Source organism: Notolepis coatsorum (genome assembly GCF_963971535.1).
Source record: "Notolepis coatsorum genome assembly, chromosome: 16".
NCBI lineage: Eukaryota > Metazoa > Chordata > Actinopteri > Aulopiformes > Paralepididae > Notolepis > Notolepis coatsorum.
This window is the reverse complement of record NC_140180.1, coordinates 23,625,040-23,637,494: the sequence shown is the minus strand read 5'-3', so window position 1 is coordinate 23,637,494 and position 12,455 is coordinate 23,625,040. Positions and strand designations below refer to the sequence as shown.

Sequence of the window (12,455 nt, the reverse complement as noted above, 5' to 3'; positions counted from 1 at the left end):
TGGCCCTCGGGAGACCAAAGGCCTTTTCTGACCGCACTGCTGAGGGGGTGGGGGGCAATAACACTTCCAAATGAACAGGCACAGTCCAGAAGAATAAAGCCTGTGTCCTGGGTGCATTGTTGCTGCTGCTGCTTGCTTGGCACAACTTCTGTGTTCTCTTTAGAGAGCAGGTGCTCACATATAATTACAGCCAGGACCTCCTTGCTCTCCCTCCTGCTCTCTCTCTCTCTCTCTCTCTCTCTCTCTCTCTCTCTCTCTCTCTCTCTCTCTCTCTCTCTCTCTCTCTCTCTCTCTCTCTCTCTCTCTCTCTCTCTCTCTCTCTCTCTCTGGGCTGCAGTGCAGAGGTCCAAGCAGGTGTGAGTAGAGGAGGAGGAGGAGAAAGAGGAGGAGGAGGTGGTGGCAGAGGTTGGTGTGAAGTTCCAGATATTTACATATACTGTTCTATATTTCATCTGCGCTCCGTTTGAGCGATGGGCTCCCGGTATAATCAATCAGGTTGGCGCTCCGGGCCGCTGCACGCGCTAATGCACACCAACACACACACACAGGCATACCGTGTGACGGTACGCCTCGTGCACATACACGTGTTTGTTCATACACACAAACACACACACACACACACACACACACACACACACACACACACACACACACACACACACACACACACCTGCACACATGCTCTAAAATACATAACATTTATTTATTGATTTATTTTCAACCTTTAATTAATCAGAAAAACCTTGTTGAGGTTAAAATGTCTTTTACAAGAGTGTTCCGTCCAAGACAGGCAGCAGCACATTTAACATGGTTGCAAACAGACAATATAGAACAATTTACAGACAATAACATTTACATAATCATAGGTAAAATAAATTGTTTTACTTTGCAGACGTGCAGATGTATACAGGGGCAATCAGCTCAATAAAAACAATGGCAGCCAGATCTACTTGTCTGCAGTTCATTCAGAATGGATTTAAATGCATCCAATGAGACCAGCTCCACAAGATTTAAATCCATTAAATAGATTCCAACATACACCTATCCATGCTTGTTTCATTCATTCATGCACATGCACATGCACATGCATGTACACACACACACACACACACACACACACACACACACACACACACACACACACACACACACACACACACACACACACACACACACACACACACACACACACACACACACACACACACACACACACACACACACACACACACACACACACACACACACACACACACACACACACACACAAACAGACACAGTTCCCACGAGTTGAAGCAGTGACCTCATCTTCATGCCCTGCCAAGGCTGGGGAGATTATTACACTGAAAAGTCCTGCAGTCACAGACTTGGGGGGAGAAACCCCTCCTTTGTGTGAATCTTTAAAGTGATTAACTGTAGCTAAACCAAAGCCTGAAACCAACTGGAGAAAAATAAATAAATAAATGAATGAATAAATAAAAACTCTCCGGAAAGCGATGCAGACCATGAACCCTCATTAGTAAAAGTCAGTCTTAAAAAAAAACTCTGATTACTCAGAAACTATGGGCAACATCTACTCTAATTTTCTCTCATTTAATTTGTTTTTTTAATAACTCCACACCGAGCATATGTTAAATCGAGTGGTAAGACATACTGCCTTTCACCCTGTACATGCTCCCCCTCGGCCGTATCATCAGCCGGCACGGTGTGTCGTTCCACTGCTATGCTGACGACACCCAGCTGTACATCCGGATTTCACCATCTTCACCATCATCACCCCCCACACTGACCGCTTGCCTGGAGGAGACTAAGGCGTGGATGAACCACAGGTTTCTCCAGGTCAACAGCTCCAAAATGGAAGCCATGCTGGTCGGTACCCCACACCAGGTCCGGTCATCCACCATCACCACCATCTCCTTCTCCGGCCAGGACATTCCTCTCTCCACCCTTGTCACTAACTTGGGCGTGAAAATGGACCCCCACCTCATATATACGAGACCCACATCAAACACCTCTGCAAGACCTCTTTCTTTCACCTCAGGAACATCAAAAAACTCCGTTCCTCACTCACTCTGGCAGATTCAGAGAAACTCGTCCACGCCTTCGTCTCCTCCAGGCTGGACTATTGTAATGCACTCCTCACCGGGATCCCTAGTAAAAGCATTCAAAAACTGCAATCCATCCAGAATAGCACTGTCTGCTAGGATCCTGATGAGGGTGCGCAAACATGACCACATCACCCCCACCCTCAGATCACTACACTGGCTCCCTGTGGAACACAGGATCGAGTACAAGGTCTCCCTCCTCACTCACCAGTGTGTACACACGGTGGTACCCCTGCCTACCTCAAGGAACTCCTCACCCCCCAGTCCTCCTCACGCTCCCTCCGCTCCAGCGCAGCCTACCTCCTCAAAGCCCCCAGGACTAAGCTGCACACCATGGGCGATCGAGCCTTCTGCTCGGCCGCACCCAGACTGTGGAATGCTCTCCCCAACCACCTGAGAGCACCACAAACTGTTGACACTTTTAAACGTGGACTCAAGACCTACCTTATTTTAGAAGGCCTTTTATTCGTTTTTATGTCTTATCATATGTTGTTCTGCTATGTGTTCCTCTTCTTTTTTTATTTATCTATTTTTATTTTATTCTTTTAACTCTGTAGCACTCTGAGATTCTCAGGAATGTAGGGTGCGTTACAAATGAAATGTATTATTATTATTATTATTATACACAAACACATATAAACAACAAAATAACTGGAGATATACACAGCCTCAGGAAATCCAGACCGGCTTTCTATTAGATCCCCCACCATATAAACTCTGACTCCATTGCCTAAACCCTAGGCTCTGTTACCCATACTGTACGACTCTGAACTCTGTTGCCTATACTCAACTTATATACCTACCTACTGCTTCACTGTCTACCCATATACTCTGTATGATAGCATGTACAACAGTGCTGTACTATATACCGCATATTTACATTTATATCTTTATATTACCGCATATATATACCCTATTTGTCTGTGAATATACCTGCACATAATCCCTCTATATACATGCTTGAACACCTGCACAGAACCCTTAGCTCTGTATGATAGCATGTACTATAATGCTGTATATACCATATATATATATTTATTCCCACTGCATATATACCTATCCTCACCTGTCTGTACCTACCCACACATAGTCCTTTACTATATCTATATCTGTACATAGTAGGGATGTCCGATATTATCGGCCTACCGATATTATCGGCCGATATCGGCATTGAAATGTGATATCGGAATTTTTTTATTTTTTTTTAAACATTTCTATAACCTTTATTTACCCAGGCAAGCAAGTAAGAACAAATTCTGATTTTATTTATTGTCAAAAGTATGCATAATGTTGTGTTAATTCCACAACAAGAGATATGTAATGTTAATTACCTGAAATTATTCAGTTTTTTTGGGGGGGAAACTCTGCATATATCGGTATCGGTTGATATCGGTTGATATCGGTATCGGAAATTAAGAGTTGGACAATATCGGTATATCGGTATCGGTAAAAAAGCCAATATCGAGCATCCCTAGTACATAGCCTACTCTTACTAGTTATGCCGCTGACCTGTAGTAGTCATACTGTCTCTATTTATTATACTACAACTCTGTACATACATCTGCACTACACTCTAATGCAACTCAAGTACTAACTTGTATATTTTGTACCCAGTTTAAACACCTGTACATTGTATATTGCTGTTTTCCCCCACAATTCAATTAAATTGCACTTCATTGCTACATTTGCACTCTGGTTGGATGCCACACTTCTTTTCGTCGTACTGTACTTGTGCCGTGTAACCCTTTCACTGCCACATGACAAATGGTTAACCCCGTTCACAACCACACTACAGAAGGTTAACCCCTTTCACTACCGCACTACAGAAGGTTAACCCCTTTCACTACCGCACTACAGAAGGTTAACCCCTTTCACTACCACACTACTAGACGGTGTGGTAGTGAAAGGTTAACCTCCTGTAGTGCGGTAGTGAAAAGGATAATGACAATACATTTTAATTAGGGATGTCCGATATCATCGGCCGATATCGGCATTAAAATGTGATATCGGAAAATATCGGTTTTCAATTTTTTTTTTCATTTTCTTTTACATTTCTATAACCTTTATTTACCCAGGCAAGCAAGTAAGAACACATTCTGATTTTATTTATTGTCAAAAGTATGCATAATGTTGTGTTAATTCCACAACTAGAGATATGTAATGTTAATTACCTGAAATTATTCCATTTTTTGGGGGGGGGAAACCCTGCATATATCGGTATCGGTTGATATCGGTTGATATCAGTATCGGAAATTAAGAGTTGGACAATATCGGTATATCGGTATCGGTAAAAAAGCCAATATTGAGCATCCCTAATTTTAATCTAATCTAATCTAATCTAACCACTACTCTGATCGGAACCACCTCCCCCGCCCCCCCCGTCGCACGCACCTGGTATCCAGCCAGCAGCTTGCTCCTCCAGAGGCTCGGGGGCATGTCGTGGATGGACAGGCGCAGGTTGTGGTAGCTGTCTTTGAAGAGCAGGACGTGGGGCTCGTCGATCAGCCGGCCACCGAGCTGCCTCTCCATCTGCATCACCTCCTGACGGGCGAGAGAGAGAGAGAGAGAGAGAGAGAGAGAGAGAGAGAGAGAGAGAGAGAGAGAGAGAGAGAGAGAGAGAGAGAGAGAGAGAGAGAGAGAGAGAGAGAGAGAGAGAGAGAGAGAGAGAGAGAGAGAGAGAGAGAGAGAGAGAGAGAGAGAGAGAGAGAGAGAGAGAGGGAGAGGGAGAGACGAGAGGACGGGACCGTCAAAAGACCGGCTCCGAGGCGCGCCTTTCACAGTGGCACCGAGCGGGGAGGCAGGTGAGAAGCCAGGGGCGCACATTGCACACATGAGAAGGTATGAACCAGGACAAAGACGCACTGCTGAGGCACGTGGAACGTGGCACACATGAGAAGGTATGAACCAGGACAAAGACGCACTGCTGAGGCACGTGGAACGTGGCACACATGAGAAGGTATGAACCAACGCAAAATGTGCAGATATCCCTACTATTAAGGACCAACAAGGACTTGTTACAGACCCCAACATTTTTTACGAGACTTTCAGAGAGTTTTACTCCAACTTGTACAAATCAGAAATGGTTTTCGATCAAAATAAACTGGATACATTTCTTAATCAAATTAACCTACCTAAACTCTCAGTGGAAGACGCTCAACAGTTAGATACACCTATTACACTAGAGGAACTTAGGGAGGCTATATCTGAAATGCAAATTGGTAAGGCTCCTGGATGGGATGGTATCCCACCAGAACTGTACCGCTCATGTTGGGATGTAATTGGACCCTTATTACTTGATATGATTTTATACTCAATCAAAGAGGGGAACTTCCCCAGGGACGTCAATATGGCACTCATATCTGTCCTCCTTAAAAAGGACAAAGAACTCACCGAATGTGGTAGTTATAGACCCTTAAGTCTCCTCGGAACCGATCTCAAGCTGTATGCTAAGGTACTAGCCATCAGACTTCAAAAGCATATGACATCTTTAGTTCATCCTGATCAGACTGGCTTCATAAAAGGCCGCCTGATCACGGATAATATAAGACGGTTACTACATGTATTAGACGCCAGCAAGGATGCCATTCCACCTACAGCTGTATTATCCTTGGATGCGATGAAAGCTTTTGATAGGTTGGAATGGTCTTATTTATGGGCAGTACTCGGAAGGATGGGGTTAGGAAACGGATTCATTAATATGATAAAAGTATTATACAAAGACCCATCGGCCATGATTATAACAGGTAAATTCACCTCCTCACTCTTTCCTGTGTCGCGCTCGTCCAGACAGGGTTGCCCTCTTAGTCCCGGACTATTTGCTCTATCCTTAGCGCCTTTAGCACAGTATATAAGACAATCCCAATCCATAGAGCCAATCTCAATTAAGGGCACACAGCATCATATTAGTTTATATGCGGACGACGTAATATTGTTCATGCAAAACCCTACCACCTCACTGCCTCATCTTCTCAAGCTGATTGATGATTTTGGCAATCTATCGGGATTTAGGATAAACTGGCCAAAGTCGGCCTTCCTCCCACTTAATGTCTCTGCGAAGACTACAATCCTTCCAGGAAATATACCAATGGTAGAAAACTTTAGATGTCTTGGAGTTGAAATATTCCCTACTATATGCCAAACGGTGAAGTATAATTATACAAGACTCCAAGATAGGATCACAAATGACTTTGACAGGTGGTCAAAACATAAAAACTCAGTACAGGCCCGAGTATCAATAGTTAAGATGTATGTTTTACCTAGAATCAACTTATTTAGTTCAATGTTACCGTTACCCCCCCCTGCTGGTTACTGGAAAAAATTACACTCCACCGCATATAAATTTATTTGGAACAACAAACCTCCACGAATAAAAAGATCCACCGCACAGAGAAACAAAGCCGACGGAGGTTTAGCATTTCCAGACTTCTACCACTATTTTAAAGCGTTCTCTTTAAGACCACTGATCACCTGGTTTGATTCTCAAGCATCTGTATCCTGGAGAACATTAGAAGAAAACATAGTGGCACCACATAGACTGCAGGATATAGTATACACCAAATTATCAATTAAGCAATGCGACTTGAAATTTGGTCCTCTTATTACACATGTGATTCGGATATGGCGTGACACACAGACATTTTTTACTAACCAACATAAATGGCATAGCCATTCTCCCCTATTCAATAACAATGCACTCCTTATTGCACAACGACCTATCAGATATCCCAAATGGGAAAAGCAGGGCATACATACATTGGGAGATATCTTCAACAAACGGGGTTTCTGTAGCTATCATGAAATTCATAACAAATTTAACCTCACCAGCTCCACTTATTATTTCTATATACAGTTATTAGCAACTTTGAAGGCTCATGGAGTCCCATTAAAGATACCACTTGAGCACCACAGATATCACAAATTCTTCTATGAAAGGGAGACATCGAGAGGCTTCGTATCAGACTTTTATCATCACTTATTTACGTCTTCGTATGGAATCCTCCCCTAGACTCAGTCTGGAGGAGGGATATACCAAACTTGGAAGTAGATTTTGATTGGCAAGAAGTCTGGGCAAACGTTCGACTAGCGTCACGCAACCCGGATCATCAACAGATTAATCTTAATTATATTCATAGGACTTACCTGACTCCTATAAGATTGAACCGAATGGGGCTTAAATAAGACTCTCTATGCTCCTTGTGTCTAAGGGGTGATATCGGTACATTTATACATATGTACTGGGAATGCCCCCCTGTTAAGATATTCTGGGAAGAAGTAACCACGCAATTATCAGAATTTTTATTTCTGACCATACCTGTACTGCCTTCTGTATTGTTGTTGAATGATGTTTCTCAGTTAGCAGCCTCTATACAGCTAAAGAGACTAATTTTGTCCGGTCTTACGGCTGCTAAAAAGCTGATGGCATCACGCTGGATTCAACCGGATAAAATGTGCCTGAAGGTATGGATTCTTACCTATCTCGATGTGATTTATCTAGAGATATCTACAGCAAGAATTTTAGGTGTCAATGAAGCCAGCATTGCAATCTGGTTAGAAGTGGTGGAGAGAATAAAGGTTAGCATATGAATTGTAATCCTTGGTTAGAAACGAAATAATGGATGGATTATCCAAGGGGGGTCCTGAGGGGGGGGGGGGGGGAAAGAAAAGCGAGCAAGAGCATATGTATGTATTGTATTGTATTGCAAGTATTATGTATATATCTCGTAAACTACATTTATATTGATTCAAATACTGGAATGTATAATCCTGTGATTTATTGTGGATATTTACTGTTAATGCTTGTGTGTCTAGTTTTATGTCGTGTCAAAAAAATTATAAAAAAATGTGTTCACAAAAAAAAGAAGGTATGAACCAGGATGACAAAGACGCACTGCTGAGGCACGTGGAACGTGGCACACATGAGAAGGTATGAACCAGGACAAAGACGCACTGCTGAGGCACGTGGAACGTGGCACACATGAGAAGGTATGAACCAGGATGACAAAGACGCACTGCTGAGGAATGCAGATGAATGCACGCATTGATGGCGCATGCTAACATGCCTATATTTATGTCTTTCTACAATTACCCTGCCCATACCTGTACCCCCCCCCCCTCCCCCATGCTGCTATGACGTAATTTCCCCAAGGGGATCAAAAAAGGAATATCTTATCTTATATGTGCACATCTGCATCCATGTCCACATGCGCGTGCGCACACACGCACACGCACACACACACACGCACACACACACACGCACACACACACACACACACACACACACACACACACACGCACACGCACACACCAAAGACCAACGGAACAGGCATGCATCTTAAGCCAAGAAGATAGAATCCCAGCATGGGGCGTCAGCAGGTTGGCCCAAGTTGTCCAAACAGAGCTTTTTAACGTCACTACAAGGTTATTTCCCGGGGCTCAGTGTGAGCCACGTTCGGCTCCCAGGAATCACATTAGCATGCAAATCCAGCAGCCGGCCAGGCCGACTACTAGCTACCTGCACTGTGATGAAGTAAGTGAATAAGCCATTAGTCAACTCCTCATTGTTCTCGCATGGTGAATCTCCTTAATTTCACGTTTGTTTTTGTGCCAGGAGAGATTTGTAAAGGCATGCGTAATATTTTAATCTCTGTGGGACTTGCTCAGTGGACCATCTGTTGCAATCCCAATGACCATCTGGAAAGGGATGATAATAATAACTGCCGCATTCCTCCTCTGATCTGTCAATTTATTTTGAGCTCTACGCTTTACACACTGAAGGGGTCCCTCCAGAATCCAATACTTTGGGGGTGGTGCTCACACACAGACACACACACACACACACACACACACGGGCGCACGCACACCCTTGTCAAAAGGAGCCTATTACGACAGAGAAAACTGCATCTCTGAAATTAGTAGCGAGAGAAGGCGTTGGGAGGAGGATCTGTGCTTATGTACACAATATCTGAAGAGGGAAGCGTGACGGCGGCCAAGTGGAAATCTGTGAGATTATGTCTGGGAGTTTAGGAGACGTTCCTCAAAGGCAACAGCTCCGAGAGGAAGACGCATGCATAGATAATGGCCATATGCCGGAGAGCGCCCCGTGCCAGTGCGGTTGCACGCAGTATGATTTGAGCAAAGACATCTAATTAAGATGGAGAATGGCGGCGATTTCTATCACGCACACCACTGATTCAATTTTCTGCACTCTTTCCCGAGTATGCGCTAGACCGATTCCAATTATAAATGGAAAAGGAAGCTGTTAATTATCCATTTGGAATGTCTCTACCTGCCTTGATGCGATCGCTTTCATGGAACGAGCACTTTTCAGTTCAGACTGGGAATGGTTTGCTTCACTCCTTTATGTTCAAAGGAACACTCTTCTCTCCCCTGTTCTCACACGGTGACCTTCCGCTTTCCGTCTCGACATCATCCGTTTATTCCGTTCACATGAGAACGTCAGACGATGTACAAAAGATACACAATTGTACCGTCGCTGTGCTCAGAGGTTTGGTTCCTGTCCACCACCCTGGATATTCACCATAGAAAGCCTTGGGTTTTTCTTCCCCAGTGCACATTCCAGGCTTTAGGAAGATACAAGATACAAGATACAAGATACAAGATACAAGAGTTTTATTTGTCACGGCATACAGGTATACAGTGAAATGCGGGGGGTCTCGCCCGCAACGATGTGCATAATACAAGTAATAATAATAAGAGTCCAACCAATAGAGCGACATAGTGCAATAAACAGTAAACAAAGTAGTCATATCGGTATCTGTACATGAGCTATTTACAGAGCATGGTAGGACATGCTAGGTCCTGTGGCAGTGCAGTACACTGTTAGCTACGGATGAGGCATTGGGTTTTTATGTACACTGCTATACAATGCTATATTATACAATCTCAAGCTACACTATTCTTAAAGAAGGTCAGCTGGCGTGGTTGGGGTGGGACAGTATTGAAATGTGGACTGCGGCGGCCGAGTTGGTCAAAAGCTCCATGTAGCGGCGGAGTGGGGGTGGGGTGTTGGTCCTGGGGAATCCGGCGGTCTTGGGGGGGGGGAATGTCTGTCTAATGTCTAATTTTTTTTGTGTTTGTGGTGTGTTTTTGTTTTAATTTATATTTGGTATATTGGTATTTTGTATTTATTAGTTAAGTTTAGATCTGTATTTATTATTTCCTTTTGTTTTGTATTATTATTAGTGCTGTTACTGTTGCTGTATGTTTTTGTACTTTGTATTTATTGTTATTTTTATTATTTCTGAATGTCTTATCGTTATTGTAGTTAATATTGTTGTTGAAGTATGGTCTTGTGGTGTCCCTTGTATTATCGCATTATTGTATTGTGTTTTGATTGTTGTGTTGTGAAAAAAGAAAAAAAATAAGGTCAGCTGACGCCTCGGAAGTCTAATGAGTTAATAGCAGAAGGGCAGAGAGAGAGAGAGAGAGAGAGAGAGAGAGAGAGAGAGAGAGAGAGAGAGAGAGAGAGAGAGAGAGACCTCCACAGCATTCAAACCTCTGTGCCATTATTGTCTCGTACGCAGACAGCGGCTTCCGGAGAGGTGCCTTTAACACTGTTCTCTTTAAGCGTTCAATTATTCGTCAGTGGCGATTAGCAATGCAAATGGCGGGGGGTGGACTTTGATCCGGATCTGACCGAGCCGCAGTTCTAGACGGCGTGGTAATAGGAGGGAGACAACCAAATGCCAATTAACCCATTACCAACCTCTAGCTGCTAGTGTGAAGACCAACCCCATTACCAACCTCTAGCTGCTAGCGTGAAGACCAACCCCATTACCAACCTCTAGCTGCTAGTGTGAAGACCAACCCCATTACCAACCTCTAGCTGCTAGCGTGAAGACCAACCCCATTACCAACCTCTAGCTGCTAGCGTGAAGACCAACCCCATTACCAACCTCTAGCTGCTAGTGTGAAGACCAACCCCATTACCAACCTCTAGCTGCTAGCGTGAAGACCAACCCCATTACCAACCTCTAGCTGCTAGTGTGAAGACCAACCCCATTACCAACCTCTAGCTGCTAGCGTGAAGACCAACCCCATTACCAACCTCTAGCTGCTAGCGTGAAGACCAACCCCATTACCAACCTCTAGCTGCTAGTGTGAAGACCAACCCCATTACCAACCTCTAGCTGCTAGCGTGAAGACCAACCCCATTACCAACCTCTAGCTGCTAGCGTGAAGACCAACCCCATTACCAACCTCTAGCTGCTAGCGTGAAGACCAACCCCATTACCAACCTCTAGCTGCTAGCGTGAAGACCAACCCCATTACCAACCTCTAATGTCTAGTGTGAAGACCAACCCCATTACCAACCTCTAGCTGCTAGCGTGAAGACCAACCCCATTACCAACCTCTAGCTGCTAGCGTGAAGACCAACCCCATTACCAACCTCTAGCTGCTAGCGTGAAGACCAACCCCATTACCAACCTCTAGCTGCTAGCGTGAAGACCAACCCCATTACCAACCTCTAGCTGCTAGCGTGAAGACCAACCCCATTACCAACCTCTAATGTCTAGTGTGAAGACCAACCCCATTACCAACCTCTAGCTGCTAGCGTGAAGACCAACCCCATTACCAACCTCTAGCTGCTAGTGTAAAGACCAACCCCATTACCAACCTCTAGCTGCTAGCGTGAAGACCAACCCCATTACCAACCTCTAGCTGCTAGTGTGAAGACCAACCCCATTACCAACCTCTAGCTGCTAGCGTGAAGACCAACCCCATTACCAACCTCTAGCTGCTAGCGTGAAGACCAACCCCATTACCAACCTCTAGCTGCTAGCGTGAAGACCAACCCCATTACCAACCTCTAGCTGCTAGCGTGAAGACCAACCCCATTACCAACCTCTAGCTGCTAGCGTGAAGACCAACCCCATTACCAACCTCTAGCTGCTAGCGTGAAGACCAACCCCATTACCAACCTCTAGCTGCTAGCGTGAAGACCAACCCCATTACCAACCTCTAGCTGCTAGCGTGAAGACCAACCCCATTACCAACCTCTAATGTCTAGTGTGAAGACCAACCCCATTACCAACCTCTAGCTGCTAGCGTGAAGACCAACCCCATTACCAACCTCTAGCTGCTAGCGTGAAGACCAACCCCATTACCAACCTCTAGCTGCTAGTGTGAAGACCAACCCCATTACCAACCTCTAGCTGCTAGCGTGAAGACCAACCCCATTACCAACCTCTAGCTGCTAGTGTGAAGACCAACCCCATTACCAACCTCTAGCTGCTAGCGTGAAGACCAACCCCATTACCAACCTCTAGCTGCTAGCGTGAAGACCAACCCCATTACCAACCTCTAGCTGCTAGTGTGAAGACCAACCCC

The 12,455-nt window shown here is 44.6% G+C and overlaps 1 protein-coding gene across 1 annotated transcript in view; it reads right to left on the bottom strand.

The window, feature by feature from the left end:
* unc5a (unc-5 netrin receptor A) overlaps positions 1–12,455 on the bottom strand; it is a gene marked incomplete at both ends in the record, with an annotated part of 421,327 nt that overhangs the window by 11,920 nt on the left and 396,952 nt on the right. Inside the window, 1 exon segment of the mRNA XM_084331987.1 lies at positions 4,497–4,646. Coding sequence (XP_084188113.1) covers positions 4,497–4,646 — 150 coding nt within the window.